Source organism: Chaetura pelagica, unplaced genomic scaffold (assembly GCF_000747805.2).
Source record: "Chaetura pelagica isolate M959 unplaced genomic scaffold, ChaPel_1.0 scaffold315, whole genome shotgun sequence".
Lineage (NCBI taxonomy): Eukaryota > Metazoa > Chordata > Aves > Apodiformes > Apodidae > Chaetura > Chaetura pelagica.
The window spans coordinates 230,203-250,350 of NW_009953187.1; the positions used below are offsets into that span (position 1 = coordinate 230,203).

The following is a 20,148-nucleotide window of genomic DNA, read 5'->3' on the forward strand; positions in this document are numbered from 1 at the left end:
CGCTGTGGGGGTGGGTGGGGGTGGGGCTGCGTGTGGAGGAGGGGAAGGTTCGGGGGACATGGAGAGGCTGGCAGGGCGTGGGAGGAGGAAGGGAGAGCTGGGCCAAAAGGAGCTCTTGAGGCAGGTCCTGTAGAGACTGGCATCCTCTGGGCTGGACCAGGAGAAGCGATGGGTGATTCTTTCCGTGGTCCCTGCCAGGTCCCACCACATTGAATGCTAAATACTGAAGAACTGAAAGCTGGGAACACCCCTCTCTCCAAGCCCCGTCACCTCTTGCAGTCCCAAGGCCAGAGTGCTGCTGCTGAACACAGAATGGGAACATGAAGCCTTCCTTCTGTTCTTGCAGCAGAAGGTGCAGTTTCACAAATAGCAGATATTAAAAACAAAGCAAACAGAATGCAAATTAGACTGCCTATTAGAGGAATTTAATAGTAGTTCAGCTGTCTCCTTAGATAATGATTTATCAGCATATTTTGTTGTGCCCTTTCGGCCTGAGTTTATGGCTCTGGCACCACCTCCTCTGCCGGTACCCGGGGACAAGCTGCGCCGTGCCTGGTGCAGCCAGTGCAGTGTGTGTGGGCTCTCTATTGCTCTAGGTTTTGGGATGCTCCATGTGCTAAATCAAATCATCCAGCTCCTTGAGAGTTTGCAGCCAGCAAGAAATCATTGTTTGCAGTGTAATGGGTGAATAACTCCCTGAGTGTACAGTCATAGCAGCTGTCAAAATGCTATGGGTGGAAAAACAAGCAAACCAAACACCTGAACGCATTAAGTGCTTCACCCTCTTTGCCTGGACTGGGTTAGAAAGAGTACCACTAGCAGTAGTGCTGCCACATTTGCAGGGAAGCAATAACTTCTAGGATGAACAAGCTACGAATGGTAATGTCCTCAGGTAAGGCCACAGCCAGAAGAATGTACCTAACTAACTACAGCTGAAAATATAATAAGCAGATGGAAGTCTATTGTTTAAAACAAGCTGAATATGATCTGTACATATGCATTACATATTGGTATATTTGCTTCCTTATGCTGTACATAAGGGACAAAATACAGCTCAGCTGATGGTCCACTAGTCAATGTTCTGGTTCTATGAACTGCTTTTCCTAGACAAGATGTGTGTGCTGTGGAAGGCTGGCATATGCTCAGCTAATAAATACATGTGAGCTGCCTGAGGTACAGAATGAGCTGTGGCTGAGCTGATGTTATGCAGGCCAGAATGTTATCTTCACAGGGTATACAGGTAATGCATCCAAATGCTTTTCAATGGGCAGTTTTACTGATACTTTTAAGAAAACTCTCTTTACTCAAAAGACCCTATGTAATAGGAAAGCTGAGGTTTTATTTTACAAACTGAAGAGGCTGGTTATTTATGCTTATCTTTTGAAGGGGTGTAGAAAAGTCAAACGTGTAACTCAAAGCCTTTTTCTCTTCGTTACCTTTCCTTGACAGATCTCAAACATCTCCACACTGTTAAGGCCAGAAGCCAATTTTAGTCACTTTTCCCCGCAGAGTAAGAACCTTCAGGAGAGACTGCTGGCTCAAGAATGGGTGATAAAATCCAGCACAATGAAGAAATCCCTTTGTATACTAAAAGGTATCACTAATAGAAAAATCTCAGGCTATTCAATTATTTAAGAAATCATTACTCTGAATTTTGTACTAATGCAGAAGGGAAAGGAAAGAAGCAACATGAGAGGCTTAGGAAGAAAATATTAGGAAAGAAAAAAGAACAAAAGAGAAGAACAACTTTTCCTGCACCACTCTGCTATGAGACATGCCAGTGAAACAAGCATATCTATATAAAATGGATGGGGATACACATTTTTAGGTGGTTGCAGGATAAAGATAAATAACTTATTCTTACAAGTTTGTCTTCCCTAACTGCATATAAAATATATGGTGGTAGTTCTGCTGATGAAGCCTTGTGCTTAAATCTCAGTATTTTTCAGTAACTGTACTTCTGTAGAGAGCTTCATCCTTCATATTAAAAAAAAATAATTTTCTGTAAGAAGCCCATTGTAAGCTTTAGTGGTGGTGATACAACCAGTGCAACATTTCATTTTCAAGTTCTCTTTAAGAAAAATTTAATAATTGACTCCGCAGGTTTTTTTGTTATAATTTGACAGTAAACCATGTACTAGGTTTGGTTATTTTTCTTCTTCTCAGTTGCAGATGTGTATGTAGAACTGATAAGCAAATTGCATTATGCAGTACTGTAAGCTTTTTCTAGCATGTGTCTTAACAGTGTTTCATGTTAGATAATCATCTGTCTTTCTACTGGCATGATAATATATAAACCTGCCTTTTAAAAATACTCGATAGTGGAGTGAAAGTCAGAATGTTTGTCCTTCAGGAGTCTCTTTGCAGACCTGGATAAACATTGCAGAGATGCCCGAGTCATTAGGGTTTTGCTCTGCTAGCTAGGCAATTCCACCCCATCACCCTTTCAATGTAAATAACTATCCTTAATTAATGGAAAGGCAATATATACTAAGTAATAGCAGACCAAGTAAATTAACAAATGCAGGGCAAGACGTTGTATCTCTGTTGGATGAAGATCTTGCTCCTTCATCTCATTAAGTTTAGGCCAGTCAAAAACAATGTGAAGTATAAAGTTGCAGTTTTTTATGCTGTACATGAGCATTGAAATGAAATACATTTTAGACTTCTGTTAGAGTAAGTAGCTGGAAGCACAAATCAGGCATGTGAATAGCTGGATTTGGTGTGCAGTCCAGAACAGCTGTCTCCTGTACCCACAGCTACTGATAATCACAGGAAGGCCAGATTTTGAAAACCCGTTTCTGACAGTGCACAAATAAACAACTGGGGGTGAAATTAACAGTGAAGACAGTCTTCCCCCATTCCTCCTGTCTTGGGGATTTGATAGGTAAATGTAATTAAGTAAAATTTGAATTTACCAGTCTGGATGTGAAGGCTCATCTTTTCCTTTGCCTGCCCTTCCCTTGCTCTCCCTACATCTTCAAATACCTTTTTGCTTCCTTTTTCTTTATACTAACCACCAGTGAAATCACAATGTCCCTAGTTTGGTTTAATTATTAATTTGAAATGGCCCAAATGCAAAAACAGAGCAATGAAGCAGAGACATAGGATGCTTTTCTTTCAGCTCTGTTTTTGTGTTCTGCCTTTCTCCAGGTGACCATGTGTTAGCTCCCTTTCCTCCCTCAGTACTTTTGACTCTTGTTTCTTCAGACTCAGTAATCTTAAATAAAAATCTTTGCAAGGGGTGGAGGGAAAGGAATTGGGCCTGGGAAGTGTAAGGTTTCATAATGAGAAAACAGAAGGGGGAAGCTCCCAGAAATGTCACAAATTATCCTGATGAAAATTAAATTTGCAGGTGATATCAGGCCATATTCTAGATCTGCCTAGCTGCACTCTGCCACAAGAGTGGTACCTGCCATTTCAGCTCACTGTTGCTTTCCTGTCTGTCTCCACCTGCAGTTACTTGTCCATGACTTGGAAAGTAAGTTTTTTGCAGCAGGGACTATTTTGTGGTTTTGTATGTGAGTGTGGTTTCCACATATTTGATATTACCAGATCAATGGTGACAAAAATAAGTCATCTCTGGACAGCACTTGTCTCAAAGTTTGAGACTGCTCATATTTTAAACACAGAAAAGCCCGAATCCTGTGACAGTGTTATTACAGTATTTGGGCAGTAAGGGGTAATATTTCTTAGGCACGAGTACTACTCCATGCAGAGCTTCTTGAAAGAGTGAACTGGCTGTGTGCCACCTCAATTCAGTTCCCATACTTCAGTTCAGTTTCAAGTTAGCTTGGGCATCTGCACTGGGGACATATACAACTCTTCCTCTTATACAGGGAGGAATAGAGATGATAGTGACTTTTTTTTTCTTTGCTACTAAATAACATTGAACAGCAACAGAATGAGAATGAGGCACAATGCCATGTGTTAAAAGAATGTTTGAAATGAACCTACCCCCTGTAATGGCTGGATCTTTTTCAGATGGAAGTGTTTTTGTTATAAATGACAGCTGCACTTGATTCTTTATTACTGAGCGGTGTTTTCATATAATTTGTAAAATGAGAGTTGTACCCTGGATTGCATTGTAAAATGGTTGTATAGGAGTCATTAATATGGAAGATAAGCATATGCTTTTGCTACAGTTTTTCTAAGTAAGTGCCTTCCCCCTCCCTGGAAGTGTTCAAGGCCAAGTTGGATGGGGCTTTAAACAACCTGGTCCAGTTTGAGGTGTCCCTGCCCATGGCAGGGATCTTTAAGGTCCCTTCCAACCCAAAACATTCAATGATTCTATGATTCTAAGTAAATCTTTCTTCTAGATGTATTCAGGTCAAAAAGATAATGGTCTCATAATAGTGATGTATGGCACAATGTTTACTGATTTTGGTGAAAAACAGCAAAAGGAGATGGAAGAGAAAGTGCTTTTAAGCATTTTTCTTCTGCATCCTTCCATTTGGGTAGTTGAAAATGTGATGTTTCTGAGAAGGATGTTTTCACACTTTTTAATTTAAATTTATTTTTTTTTCCCCCTGGAAGGTTTTAATTCCCAAAATTATTCTAAAAGTAAGTTGCAGGGCCTCTATGTATCTCATGGCTGCTCTTTCAATCTATAAGCAATTATTTGCTTGGGCCTGCCAAGGAAAAAGATAGCTTATTTAAACGTATATTAGTCAAATATTTGTGTTTGATTATTGCCTAAAATACTAATTGGCTGCTTTCCCCTAAATATCTCATTGCAGTTTTAAAATTTTAGGTATTTCACCTTTCTGATGTTACTAGTCTGAGCTTCACTATAGAGTATCTGTGATCATGTCAGCACAAAAAAATGTCATTTTTTTGGTCAAAACTGTTCTTATAGGAACAATACCAACAGCAGCTCAAACTTGTTCAGGATTCAGTCAAAACATGCTAAGTTCACAAATCTCATGAGCAGGTCTTCTCCAAAGGCTTGAGACCATTTTGGGATAAGTGAAATCTTACATAGACAAGTGATGGAACTGGCCTTCCTTCTGGTAAATGTGCTGTAATACTAACCCGGGATTTAGAAAATTTACTCATCCTGAAACAGCATAAAATCATGTTCAGGCAGAAAACTGTGTTATTAACCTTTCCTTCCGCTTTTCCAGTTACCCAGCTAGTTCTCAGCCCAACTGGAAGAGTGGCAGCAGTGGTCCATACATATGGACACCATGTGGCTGACTGGCTAGCTGGGTGGGTTTCTTTCTCCACCACATTTTTTAACTAGGCTCAGAGCAGTCCTGAATGTCATTAAGGCACTGCCTCTGATGGCTCACAGAATTTTGCCACATGTAGTTTCCCCCAGAGTACTCTGGGTCTGAATGATGAAGAGAAAAAGAGACTAGACGTCCTTCCTTGTTCTTAACAAGAAACATATCACTCAGCAGGTTTATTTAACAGCTTGCTTGTATCTGTGGGGCAATATCAAGCAGTTAAATGGTCACAAGAAATAGGTTTAGGAGGGGATTCTACTTCCACACTGCCCAGTATCAAGCTGTAAAAATCATCCCTGAGATATGTCTCCCATGATGAAGAGTTGCAAGTGGGTTATAATTTACCACACATACTTCTGAATGCAGCAATATGCAAGAGGAAGACAAGACCAATGCAGCACGTGATGTGGGAGTGGAGAGATTACTGAATTAGAAAAGCGAGCAGGAGAAATACTTTTCATGACACTAGGGAGTCACGTTTCAAACTTGGCTTATAATTATATATATTTTACCTGTCTCTGAAATTCTCTTACATATATTAATGTTACAGCAATCTATATGAACAAGATGGGCAGTGTGCCAAAGGGGGTTGTAATTTTCAAGTACCTCCGAATTGTTATTGGAGAGAGGAGGAGGCTATTCACTGACAGTGTAATTATGTGGCAATTCCAGGGAAATTGATTATTATTAGCTTTTTATGATCACACTAACAAAGTCAATGATCCAAGATAAAATAGCAAAAATTAGTGCTTGAACAATATTCAGCAACAAGATATCTCCAGGTCAAAGTGGATGTATCTGAAACCAGATAATTCCTGAAACTGAAATGGCCATCTCCCACCAATTATAACGATGGATGTGCTCTATTAAAGCCTGATCCACTTTAATGGGGGACTCCCAGGATGAGAGGCCATGTAAGTATGCAATGACACATACAGTATTGAGAAATGTGTGGGGGTGTTTATTCTAAATACCCACATCACTGGGGTATTTGCACCTTTATACCAACAGAGAGAATTACAGGTAGTGGATACAGACCAATTTCTTCCACTTGGTTATTGCTTTTACAAAATCTTTTGTCACTTATTTCTAACATCCATCTTCAGTTCCCCAAAAACACAGCATGGAGACTGGATACCTGCATAGTCAGAACTATCGTTTGCCAGCCATGTCTTCCCCTCTGAGGCTCTGTGGTTTTATAAAGGATAACTAAAAATGCTTCTCTGTGATGCAAAAAGGCTTTTCTAAAAGGACAGCAAGTTGCTGCAATACAATAGTGTAATATTTTTGAAGGTCATAATAATAAAGTAGGGGAAAGAGAATAATCATTATCGCTCTTTCTTGTAATTAGTTTGCTTTCTGATATCCCACACTGCAACTAGAACATTATTCAAGAACACCCATCACAGTGCTTAACAAGATTTAATGTACATTTATTCTTAACATGTGGAACATATAAAGATTTTATACTGAATAAATGAAATTCATTAAGCCAGAGGAAAAGGAGGAATTTACATCAAGTTTTTTCTTTTTTAACTACATTATCTTGAAATACAAATGCAGATTCTTGTCACTGAAAAATCTTTGAAGTTGTGTTTCTTCCTTTTTTTTTCCTGTATATATTTTTTTGTCTGTAGACTGGTAACCATTTTCTTAAATCAATCCATACGTAACCATTTCCACACCTTGGTTTATAAAGCAAATTGTGATCGGCTGCTCTCCCGAAATAGAGCATGACTTTATACATACAGAAACTTGTACATTACCCTCAGTTGGTGGTTCTGTGTTGGGTTTTGATTTTTTCTTTTCTTTTTTTTTTTATTTATTTCTTATTTTTTGGAGATATGGCCCAAATGAAAGAAAAAAATAATTCTACTATCACTTTGTAGATACCACATCATGAAAAAAAAACAACCTAAAACCTTTGTACTAAAAAAAAAAAAAAAAAAAAGAGGGTATGTTTAATGTACAACTTCTATATACATCACGGCCCTTAGGCAATAAAAAAATATTTTAAAAAATGATTAAAGGAACTGTGAAGAACTGTCATTGCAGAAGGTCAAAAAAAAACAACAACCAGATGTAGATATGACAGTTCTGGTGAGGAAGCAATTGATGTTTATCATCAGGTTTTGTTTAAAAATCTTCGACTTTTTTGTTTTGTTTTGCTCCTAGCCTAATGTCACCATTTCTCCTGAGGAGAAACCAGTATCGTTTTGTATTTTTACTACTGACTGACACCCTCCTTGATCCCCTACACCTACATCACTAGATCTTCTATTGCACAGAGCTTTGGGTGATGGTATACGAGTTTTTTTTTTATTATTTTTTCCTTATTTGAAAAAATAAAACACACAGGAACTTGGTAGGTTGGTTATTTTTCACCTTTTTCTTTCAAAGTGGTGAGATTTTTTTCCCATCATACAATGGTTTGCCAGAACATTTTTTTTTAAAAAGTCACTAGTTCGCTTCCCAAAAAATATGCAATACAAACATGGAAAAGAACATTGAAAAGGATAATCTATGGAAAAAAAAAGTGTGACCTTTGAATGTACTAGACAGCAACTTTGGTTAAAAAAAAATAAAATAAAAAGATGTACTTATACACATAGACAGCAAATATTAATTTCATAACTGTTCAAATTAATAATTTCTTTAATTCCCAATTGGTAAATAGTGAATGGGGCAGAGGAGCAAAGATTCTTTTTTTTTTTTTTTTTTTTTCCTTCTTCCTACGTTGGATAAACAAGAACAGAAAACAGCCAGTTATATGTGACCCTCTAATCTCCACTCACACATGCTTGGCTTCTCACTTATGTCATAACTGCCCAATCTGAAAAAGTACATCACAGATGACAGATGCAACCAGAGAGTTCAGGACAGCAGATATTGAGATATCCAGCAAACGACGCCAGCAAGGCCTTGGCTGCCCTGCACATCATGTCTACGCTAGGTGGCTCCAGAGGTGGAGGCTGCATGTGCATGAGGTTATGCTGGCTCTGCTGGTACTGGGCCATAGTGACCCCATCCTCCAGGAAGCTTATCAAGTTTCCGATGCTTCCCTTCTGCACAGCTATTGCCCTTGCTGCTAATGTGTCCCCCTGGGCAAGGTTCGATAAGAGCGCCATGGACATTTCTCGGCAGACCGGGTTTTTGCGGTCCCCAACGTACCTAACTAAAGTAGCGTAGAGTTTCTCCTGACGACTGAATGGGGGGGTGGCCAAGATAAGGTCCACATTATTGTCCTGGATACTGAGCTTACACAGGGTCTCCAGCACAAGTCTCTGAGGCGAAAGAACTGAGTTGGGCCCCACGGTTGGAAAAGGATCCTGTGCCTCTGCAGATGGGCACACCATCCAGTGCAGCAAGCCATCCAAAATTGGCAAACAGATGCTTTCTGTGTAAGCAGACAAGTCTAGCTGCCCAGAAATGTTGGCTAATGTGACCAATGTATTATCCCTCAAGACCTCGAGGCAGTCCCACCACCACTCATCCTTGCTGCAGGCCACCCCTTTGTCCTCCTCTTCTTCTTTCTCGTAAGTCTGCGGTGCTCGCTTTCTTTCTGGATGCTCATGGTGAAGAAGGATCAACTTTCCCAGAATCAGCACCAAGCCTGGATGTTTGGACATTTCGGTGTCATTACCAGGCACAAAAGACAAGCTACGGACGATATTTGACACACATATGCAGCGTTTGGCCAAGGAGTCTTGCCAGTGAGTAATGGTGCATAGAGGAGTCTCATCCCGGCTCCTTGGCTCATCCTCTAGCAGTTTAATATTCCGGTGGCTTTTGGCTTGATGGATCCCAAAGGGAAATTTACTGCTTTCTGTTTGGGAACCAGAGTTTGAGTCTTCAGGCAGTGCTCCTGGGCGAGCTGAGAGGACATCATCAATGGTTGCTGTTATACTTTTTTCTTGTTGTTCCTCAGATTCACCTTTCCCCTCAAGGTCCTTCTTTTTGCTTGGAGAGTTCAAGGGAGGAGGGGCTTTCCTGCGTGGAGGAATCTCCATTTTGCTTTCAAAGTGAGTCTGGATATGCTCAGTTGTGTCACCACCACCAAGCTGCCAGTGGAGAAGTCCACTATCAAATTCCTGAACGCGTCCAAGTTTGTCAGATCGGTCAACAACGAATAGATTATTTTTCTTTACAATCTTTATTGGCAGCTTATCAAATTTACTGGCTTGTTTTGGCCTCTCACTTGGATCAGCAATGGCACCAGGAGTGGAAAAAACAATGCTCTTTTCTTCTTCTTCTACCTTTTCATCCTCCCCTTCCTCCTCATCTTCATCAAAATAGTCAATACATTCCTCGTTCTCCTCTTTTCCAGTATCCTCTGCCATGGACTGGCTATCATCTTTCTTGGCTGCTTTGTGATCAAGTGCTTTGTGACCTGGATCTCCCACTTCATATTCCATAAGGATTCCAAAAATGTCAATCAGGCATTTTCTAAAATATTCTACTAAAAGCTCAAGAAATCCAGACAACTGAAGGGAGAAGAAAAAAACATAAAAATCAGATAAATACTTTTGTCTGCATGGAATTTTATTAGGAACACTGATGCATACATCCATGAATATTTCCCTCCTCCTGCTGTGGACTTGTAGCTAGGTCTTACATAGCAGAAGCTAATCAAAGGAAATTCTTCTTGCACCTGTCCAAACAGTAGATATATAATGTCAAAATACCACAGCTCCATTTGCTTAAATTGCAACAGCTAAGAGAAGTACAGAACTTCATTCATATGTCTCCTTTCATCTAGCCTAGCTGTTCAGTCCCCTTGGAAATGTCTAGTATTCTTCATTTTCTGTACAATGTAATAAAGTTTCTAACTCTCTTAGTTTTTCTGACTTGGACTTTTATTAGATACCCAAGCTTCACAATTCTTCCTCTCCTCCTTTGTCTCTCAGTCTCTAAAACCAGCTGTCCTGTAGGAATCTACAGTTCAGGGTCTAGGTACTGACATCCTAGATTTACATCCCATCTCTACTGGAATAGTTCAATTTTTGCCTGGCAATTTTTAAAAGTTGTTATTAGAGCCTGGTGCTCTTAAGTCACCCTTCAGAAACAGTCTTCATTTAGGTTTAATCCTCTTAATTAACTTGTAATCATTTTGTTACGGAAAGGCAGTAGTTGGACTTGGTATTAATTTACCCTCAGTGGCTTTATTATTAAACATGCTTTGCTGTTACAATATATTCAGTCTGATTGTCTGGTTTTTAATACTTTTTTAAATTGTGGGCTAGGAAATTTTCAACAAAATGTATCCTGTTGTCCATTTTTTATTCTTTTATGATTGCTAAACCGTCAAAGAATTAAGAACAAACCGATGCTTATGAATTCCAGGAACTGTCAGTCATCGTACAAAGTCCTGACCGCCATTGGAAACAGAGCCCAAGGCAAAAGTAACAAAAATATATAAACTTCAAATATGCTGTGTATTCTCTGCAATTTACACAGGATGCATCCCTACAATTTCAAAAAGAATTCAGAGGAGATTCACCTCACTTAACTTCAAACACCTGCAAAAGTTACACAGCTAACCTAATTGTCTAGATTCCTTTTATTATCAACTGTCTTTTACAGGCCATTTCTAGGGTATGATTCATCTGACCTATTTTAGATCTCTGCTTCAGGATGAGATGAATCATGCTATAGATATCCCTAGTTCTAAAGTTAGGTGGGATTAAATGTACCATTTGTGCCCATATTTAAAAAAAAAGGTCATTATATTAATAAAATAATGAGTTACACTATTAGTAGCCAAGGAATGAATGAAGGAGAGAAACTGAATATTTGATTTGTACAAATTTTAAATGATGTGTATTATCAGCATGCCGTCTATTACTACCACCTAACAGGCCAACAGTTAGAGCAGGGCTGAAAAATGCTGGGAGGTAGAGAGGCAAAAGCGCACACTGTTTAATCCTGTGTTACTTGCATCCTGTGGAAAGCCAGTGGATTTTGGTGTTTAAATTCTCAATCTGATATTTCAGTGAACAATTAATTTACTGGAAGAAGAAACTACACAGAAAATAAGCAATTAAAATAAATCCCACAGTTTAGTATGGAACTACTGAATAAGAAAAGTAGTCACCAAAAGTTAGCCTCAAATCAATTTAATATAGTTTTGCCAAGCCTTTTTTGGAAAGACAAGTGAAGCAACATTACGAACATATTGCTGTCTTCTGGGATTGTCCTTGTCCTTGAGTATGAATTTATACATTAGTCTTCTGTCATTACTAAAATTCATATGTCCTTTCTACAAGGGACATCCTTCTTTCAGGCTTACTATTTCCCCTATCCATCCTAAAGCGATCTCATTGCTCACTATTACCAATCATTAAAAAGGAACATTTTGCAATATTCACATTTATTTTAATTATATTACATTTTAAAGGACTTCAGCGTTTTTTAGGTATCTTATTTCAGTTTTTTTTCCTTGGAAAGTTGAGAAGCATCCTGCTTTCCCACCTACCTGGGAGAGGTTGAAAGTAGCAACAGTGCTGTCATCATACAGAAGAATATTAATAGTGTCTAGCGCCCAGGTGCTTTCAGCCAGAAGACCAGATTTAAGAGACATCATCACTCTCCAGGCCTCAGGAGTTACTGGAGAAATAAAGGAGGAGAAGTAAAACTGTGCATCCTCAGAGACGGTTAATGAGTTCTGAAAGACTGAACTATCACAATCTGAGGATGCAGAATTTAAATGAAGTAGTTACTGCAACAATGCTTAAGACCCTGTTTTCACCACTTTCAGTCATGTTCAGTTTTTTCTATAACTGCTGCCCAGCTGTAATACTGGAGAATATCTTAATAGGGCCATTCTTCCTGACTTTGCTGAAGACAAAATAATCGTTCAAACTTACAGAAGTTGACTAAACCAAATAATCAGTAAATAAAGGTAGAATACTCTGTCAGGAGTGTGGGAACTTGAAGTATGAGAACTTGAATATAAGAAATGTAACAAGAATTCAAGATAAGATACTTGGGAAAGAATAGGGGGAGAAACAAATATGACAAATAATATGCAATTAATAAATTGGCCATTCAAGGGAGGCAGAGACTATAACTACAGAGCAGGACAGCACAAGCTTTCATAGAACAAGAACATAGAAAGCTTTGCTCAGCTAAATGTTGCACTCGTGATTTAATAGACATTCTGAAGGAATCAGAATGGAATCAGGAATGGATCATTTGGAAATCTGAGGTAAGCTTTGTTTTTAATGCATTTCTGGAGACCTCAGGTCTTTATATAAAATACTGCTTTAGTTTCATGTCAGATTATCTGGGATGAGTTTGATCTATCATCCTCACTGACACATTTGTTATTACATTTTTATTGAAGATTATCATATTCTAGTTACCATAGTTAACTGTTCGTCAAACAGTCATAACATGTAAAAGAAAATAAAAATCCAAGTCCCTTTCTCCCAACCTGTTTTGGTATTTGGCTTTTGTTTTGATGCTTACCAATATCTTTTGAGGTAATCTTTCGCCTTGGTTTTAAGACTGGTTGGGATGCTTCTACAGAGCCTGGGGGGAAGGTAATTTCTCGTCTAATCGGTGGTGGTTGGGGTGGAGGTCCTGTGACCTGTGACACTGGAACTGTGGGTATAACCTTTTGCATCTTCATGGAAGGTAGGAAAGGAGACTTGCTTGGAGACATACGGTTTTCCAAAGAGCGCTGGAAGGATGCTGGACTTGGAGCTCTAGAGATGTGGTTTGGCATAGAGGGTGGCGTCTGGTAGGATGACTGAGGAGGTCTAGTGATAGGCTGCATGGAGGCTGAGGATGACATGTAAGAAGGCTGACGTTGGTTGACATGAGAAGGCCACTGACTCTCGTGGTTTATCCTCTGGTCAGGTACCATCATATCATCAGTGCGATTCATCCCTGGATACGGTGGGGCCTGTGCAGGGCCTCCTGGACCTTGCCTGTTCTGGTAAGGGTAAGGCATATCATTTCGTGTTGGCCACATGTTCTGCTGAGGACCTTCGCTGGAGGATGATGACTGCATGGGGCCACCAATCATCTGGGGAGGTATTCCATGCTGCTGCATTTGTCCTGGGCCCTGCATCCTCTCCCTGTTATATGGATATGGATACTGTCCCTGCATGGGCCTCCTGTCAGGCCCTGTGTAAGCGTTGCTGTACTGGTTATACATTTCCTGTTGCTGGCTGCCATACTGCATGTTATACATATCCCCTTCATGGCGTTTGGCTGGAGGCCCATACATGCCATCCATGTGCCGCTTATAGTTCTGAAAAAAAAATTGCGAAAGAAGATGTGTCAGTTTTACTTCATACACAATATAAATGTGTTGGCTGAAAGCTCATTTAAAGAGCAGAAGGCACTTAGTTCTGGAGGGATTGTGCTGATTCCAGAGTCAGGCATGCAGTGCCACGCTTAGGCTTGATCCAGTGCTTTCTTTTTAAGCCTCTGTTTTGCTGTGCTTAAAACTTACTACTCAAAGGAAACTTATCCTTGGGCTAAATTTTCTTAACGTTTGGTCTCATTTTTTCTCTTTCCTTTTCCATTCCTATCTGTCAGATTATATTCCAGTGGCCATTTCTGACATGCATGAAAAGGCAAAGGTCCTCACCAACTAAAACATTTTCGCTTCTTTTTTGTGCTTAGGCTACTAAGAAGAAAAACCTTAAAAAAATTCAAAACCACTCAGTGAATCTTTTCAAGGGACAGATTCGGAATAAACACTTAAAATAACAAGATATACTGCAAGCATGCATGTCTGAAATACTGGAACTTAAGACAGGCCATCGGCTACACACAGTCAATTTATTAGTAGGAGAAAATATTCTGCTTCATTTGCTACTCTGTGTGATTCCCAGGAACGTGATCCTGTGTTTGGGCAATCATCCCTCTTCCCAAATCATCCTCATCACATTTAATTTACTGTGAGATTATTACAGCAAATGGTCACATCTAAACATTCTGTTCTAGTTTATGCAGGTTCTTACCCTGTTGATCAGTAATGAATGAAGCAATGTAACTAACAGCTGCCACCTGTGGTTTATTCCCTCTTTGTTTCTCACCCACTCAAGTGGGGAATGCTCTGCGAGGTAAGCTGTTTTACCTTGGGGGGAGTTGAGTTGCTTTTTAAATCATACAAGCTTGTATATATTTATGTTTAAGATGGCACAACAAAAAACATTACAGTTTGAGGGGAAGGTGGTGAGGTTTGCAGCAGTCCTTAGTTCCTGTGGGAGTTTGTTCCATAGTTCAAACCACACTGAGTGCTCTGAAGCAAAAAATGTGAATTAAATGGGTGATTTTTGAATATATGATCTATGGCAAATTCAAAGTTACAGCTCCCTCGAAAACTGTATCTCAGTCACATTGCACAATGTATACTAAAGTGCTAGAGTTAAGATCAGATAAAATTCTGCATGTATGCAATATGGGTCAGTTAAAGCTGCTCTGGGATTCATAAACTCATCTTCCAACTTTGTTGCACATAAAACCACAACGACTGTATTGCATGAAAGTATATTTTTTTTAAACTTGCTATAGAGCTCTCTGGCTACCTAAGAAATACCTATTTTCAGCCTCACATAATGTACTTGCTGTTGTGAATTCCACTCCTGGGGCCAATTTATACATTAAGAACTGACTTGGCAGTTGCCACACCTAAAAAGGTGGTGTTTGTTTTGCCACAGTGACTAAAAGCACTTAAAGTAGACACTTGGGAATGAAGTGTGTGCCTTTGGAAAGCATTTCAGTGCTCCTGTGTATGTAACAGCAACAAGCTTCATGGGAAACAGCGTGGAGCACAGGGAAGCACCTGAACTCCCCCTCCTGTGTCAAGGTTTGTCAGGAGACTGAGGCTGCACATGTGTCTCTCCCCACCTTGGAGTAGTCACAGAGTCACCAACACAGGTGACTTGATCGTGGGGTCTTGGGGTATAAGCATTCATAGAGGAATTTGAAAAACCTGGCTCTTTGTACTTCATTAGCCCTAGGAGGTCATGCTTCAAGTACCTTCTTCCCAGGTCATTCCCTAGCCTTCAGGTTATAGATAAAGCTTTGAAAGGGCCATTTTTCACATTCTTCCTCTATAACTATAGATTGAGATTTAGGAAATTGAAAATAAGCTACTGGCAACCTAATCTCTAGCTAAATGAAGAAGTGGAATCCTCTGGGAGGCAAAGGGTGAGGCTAAGGCCAGCCAGGATCCTTGTCCTTCATTCTTTACTGCATTTTGCATTCAAGAGTCATTGTACAAAGCATGTAAACAGCACTAAGGACAAGGTCAAATATATTTTTACAAATCCTAGCTGTCTCCTTGCTTAAATGAACATGTAGTTAGCATATTCCCTGCATGTTAGCATAGAATATCACTAACTATAATGTGAAATATATTTTCAGTTTCCCCACTAAATCACCCAGACTGCTAGCATGTTCACCATAAAGAACAAGAAAAGCTTATTGATTATGATATTTTAGAGATGTTATGAACCAACAAGATAAGCAAGAAATTCTGCAAGTGGTATTTATATACATTTTCGGTATAGTGCAACTGAACATCTCCTCTTTTTGGTCTCCCCACCAAATTTCTTAGTAAAATTACCCCAAACTGAAAAGACTATCTGAAATGGGCAGAAAACTAGCTAATTTTTATACTTACAAGGAAATCTCTTATATTATGAAGCTAACTTCAACTTTAATTATTGTATCACTATAAATGAATTAATAATATGCAGGATAAAACTCTGATCCTATTGGAGTCAGTGGAGTTTTGCTATTGACTTATAAGATGGGATTTTACCCACAAGACATTAATGATACATGCAAAAAAAAATCTTATTAATTAATATAATTTGTATTTTCGAAGTTATTACACGTTTGGGGATTATTGAATATTCAAATATTTAAAGTATTTTTAATACTAATAATGTTCTCTCTCATGTATTTCTACCATGTTATTACTAGAGATAACTTGGGAATGTGCCACGGGACCTATATGAAAGACAGATATTTCATATGAGCCAGCACAGCACAGTAAATAATTGAGAGTGCTGCATGTTTTACTTTGTTACAGCTTTTTCGGGTTCAACTTGGTTGCAGGACATTAAGTTAAGGCCCTTCTACCTGTCAGCCACAAGGCTTTCCTATTTGTTTCTGGAGTAAGGCAGCATCATTTTACTGGTCTATGAATTATACTTTCCCAATCTGCTGGTTAGTAACTTGGGACAGTCACTTGATACACATCCAAAGCCACAGAACATCTGTTAAAATTTACACTCTTCCAGTGTAACAAACACATTTTCCTATAGCTGCATATACACTGCTTATCCATATGACCTGTGATTTTGACCAGAGCTACAGTGCTTCTCTGCGCCAAAAGACATATATTGTATATACAAATTTTTGAATGTATACAGAATTTTGGGGTGAGATTTATTAAACAAATGTTATGAATACAACTATTTTCCCCTCTCCTACCTGCTGCTGTGGATACATTCCAGGCTGATGTCCTCCATATGGTGGCTGTCCTGAGGGAGGTCCTTGTCCTGGATACTGCTGCCCATAAGGCTCATGCCTAAAATGAAGCATTAAAATCAACACTTAGAGCTGCTGGAATTTTGAGGCCACTGGGATTAGCAAAGCACTCTGAAGATCTTGCCCCTTGAAGATATTTGCCATATGGAAACAAGGTGAAGAGTGTGGTCTGCTCCCAAGCCTTATGTAGTAAGCTCTGCAGGAGCTGGTAGTGGAAGGAAGGAAATAAAGCAGAAGAAAGGAGAAGCAGTGAAGAGGCAACAAAGAGACTTGCAGGTAGCAGTTGGGAATGCAAACAAGGTATGGCCAGTCAAGAGGTAAGAAAGGCAGCTGCAGCCACTGGGAACCTGTCTTAGGTTAAAAAGTACCTCTTGTACAGCTCAAAGGTTGCAAGTCACAATTCTTGTGTTTTAATCAGTCAGTCTCCAAGCAAGCTACTTTCTGGATTATTTAAGAATATAATAAATACTTAACTGTTGATTTAAATTGAAATAATAATTTTAGTCTTATGATGAAAGACAGTACACATTTCATTACAGTATGTAACTTTTAAATACATCTTATTGAGTAAAAACATGAGTGATAATTCTGCTAATGTTCCTCTGGTGTTTAATTCAAGCTACACAGTGAAGCATACATATAAGAGGTAGAGTTGAGTTGCACTTGGAAACTTACCTGTGGCCTCCAAGACCTCTGTGGAGCACTATAGTGCAACTGAAATATTTTTAGAACATCTGAATGAAATTTAGGTTGCTCAAATGAAGTACTTGGAAAGTATTACAAATAACACTGTATTGCAGACCAGTATGTCATAATTCCTCTCTGCACACTACCAGTGAGACCTTATCTACAATTGTATTATAGTTATGGAAGTAATATATCAGGGAGAGGCAGAGAAACAGAGATCTGGAGAGCCTGACATATTAAAAGAACTAATAGGATCTTATTTTTCCAAACGCATACAAAATTCACAGTTTTTGAGAGCTGACTGGAGTGAAAGCAACAGCTGTTCAGTGTCTTCTAAAATTATGAGGTGGATGGAGAGAAATTACCTACTGCGATTTAAAAGAACAATGTAACTGATGGGAATGGTCTACAGATGTCCAAGACAGTACATGCAATAGAACAAAACTGAGCAGAGGTTTATGTATGTTACACATAAGGGAACACTTCCTAAATGCTCGATTGCTAGCCATAGGATAACCACAAGCCAGGTGAAGTTGTGGAAGCTTCAGAACTGATGTAATTTAAAGCTGCTGGGGAGAACTTGGGCCTATCAAATACGTTCAGTCCCTTGTTGGCAGGAAGATACACAAGGTGGGATGCAAACTCCTTTTTAACACTGCTGATTCTGAGGCTACAGAAAGTCAACTGACTCACTCAAGCCTCCATCCCCTCCCAAAAAACTGAACAAACTGTAAAAGCCTAAATAAGAACAGACAACAACAGACACCAAGAGGTTACATATTCTGTCTCAGTGCTCTCCCAGAGGCTGCTAGCACTCACTACCTGGTTATTGCAGATATTATAAACAGAGAAATCAGTGTTCACCTTTGCTGGCCAGGGTAATAATTAGGAGAGTGCATGCTTGGGTCACTGTTTGAAGGCACCATGTTACTTTGACCAGGTGGTCCCATACTGCCTTCAGGACCCAGCCCATGATCTGACCTAAAAAATGACAAAGGAAACCTCATTCCATAAAAAGTGCTTACTCTCCAAAACTGCCAACAAAGTGAACCAAACAAACCACACCCCTTCAAAGAAAACACTCTCTTGACTTATCACCTTGCACGGAACCCTTACTCAGCCTGTCTCCCCAAAAAATGTGGCCTGTTGAACATTATTACACTTGTGTTACTCTACACATCTACTGCTTCAAACTACTGACTGAAAGCTACTCCAACGTTACACTTAGAAGACCCACACTGCACCACATCAGCCACTACCAGGAAACAAAAGCAAAGCTGAAGTACACAGCCTAAGGAAACTGAGAGCAGGAATACAGCCAGAGCTGCAAACTACCATAACACTTAATATAATCCAAACATTCCCAAAACATTCTGCTTGCTATGCCAATGCTTAGACATTAATGATTTTAATGATTTAGGTTTTTTTTTCCCCCCAAAGCCTTTCCAAATTTATTTTGTGTACTTCACTGAAAGACAAACTTATGAGGGTCCTGATGATCACAATGCAAGACTGGTGTCCCTACAGCTCAGACAACAGACTCCAGACTCTCCAAAGGCTAACAGACCACAAACCAGACATATTTAGGCTGTGCATTTTGTTTCTCATAAAAAGCCCATCAACAACTACTTAAGTGAAAACATAGCCAGAAAACTAACTAAAGTGCTACTTTACACCATCACAGCCCAGCCCAGCTACCAGTTGAAGGCAACTGTCAAACATGCCCATGTGCTGATTTGCTGCAGACTGAGTGAGGTGTGACAATTCCTCCTTATTAATTTTCATGAACAGCTAGATTCCAGTCATTACCAGTCGTTTGAATCCCAGTCATTTAGTAAGATGCTATAGGAAAGGCAGGCTGCAATGTTCTCTGCAAGGTGCACTGGGAAAATGAGAAGGGGAAAGAGAGGATCATTTTCACTAACAACCTTTGCTTTTTCCTTAAGATTGACTCACCTCCTGTCATAGCCACTTCCATAAGAGAACTGCTGTCGCTGGCTCATGCTCATGTTGGACATTGCTCCAGATGGACTCTGGTTATACATATCTTGTATTCCACTGTTAGGCATTTGTCCAGGAGCCATGAAAGGCTCATTGCTTCCAGGCACTGCAACAGTAAGGGAAATTAAATATATTAGTCTGGGTGTTTAAAGATATCTTTCTATTAAAAGAGGTATTTTTAAATAATGTTCAGATCCCTAGCACTGCCAAGGAGAATTAGCTGGTGTCTGACAAGCTCTCCAGGTCTGATAAAATCACATGAAGCAGCACCACTACCAAGATAATAGTTATAATGTTGACGAGATGCAAGCAAGGAAAGTAATCTCATCCTATGGAACTGAGCTCCTCAAGCACCAGGCCTTCATAGCTGAAGATGAACTCACTCTTAAACAATGCTAAAAATGAACACAAGCATAAACCTTACAAATCAGATGAAAGAACATCTCATAATTTACATTACAAACCTGCCAAAATCAGGCTCTTCTTTTTCCCATAAAACCCTCATACACACATGTATATCATCAATTGGTTAGGGAGGGGATCTGTATCCTAATGTAACTTCTCAAGCAGGATGGGCACATTCTACAGATCCAAGAAAAGGCACATTGACCACTATGACTGGATACAAATCCTCAAGTAAGTGGAGGAAGATAAATCCATCCATTAGCCCCTTACAGTAAATACTGAAAGGAAGCATTTCTGTTTCAGC

At 39.5% G+C, this 20,148-nt stretch overlaps 1 protein-coding gene across 1 annotated transcript in view; it reads right to left on the minus strand.

The window, feature by feature from the left end:
* Positions 1 to 6,648: 6,648 nt before the first annotated feature.
* The window catches only part of ARID1B (AT rich interactive domain 1B (SWI1-like)), a 304,313-nt gene continuing 290,813 nt past the window's right edge, over positions 6,649 to 20,148 (minus strand). Inside the window, 7 exon segments of the mRNA XM_009997342.1 lie at positions 6,649 to 8,140; positions 8,142 to 9,715; positions 11,707 to 11,837; positions 12,702 to 13,491; positions 16,695 to 16,791; positions 18,303 to 18,419; positions 19,395 to 19,545. Coding sequence (XP_009995644.1) covers positions 8,050 to 8,140; positions 8,142 to 9,715; positions 11,707 to 11,837; positions 12,702 to 13,491; positions 16,695 to 16,791; positions 18,303 to 18,419; positions 19,395 to 19,545 — 2,951 coding nt within the window. The 3' untranslated portion in view covers positions 6,649 to 8,049.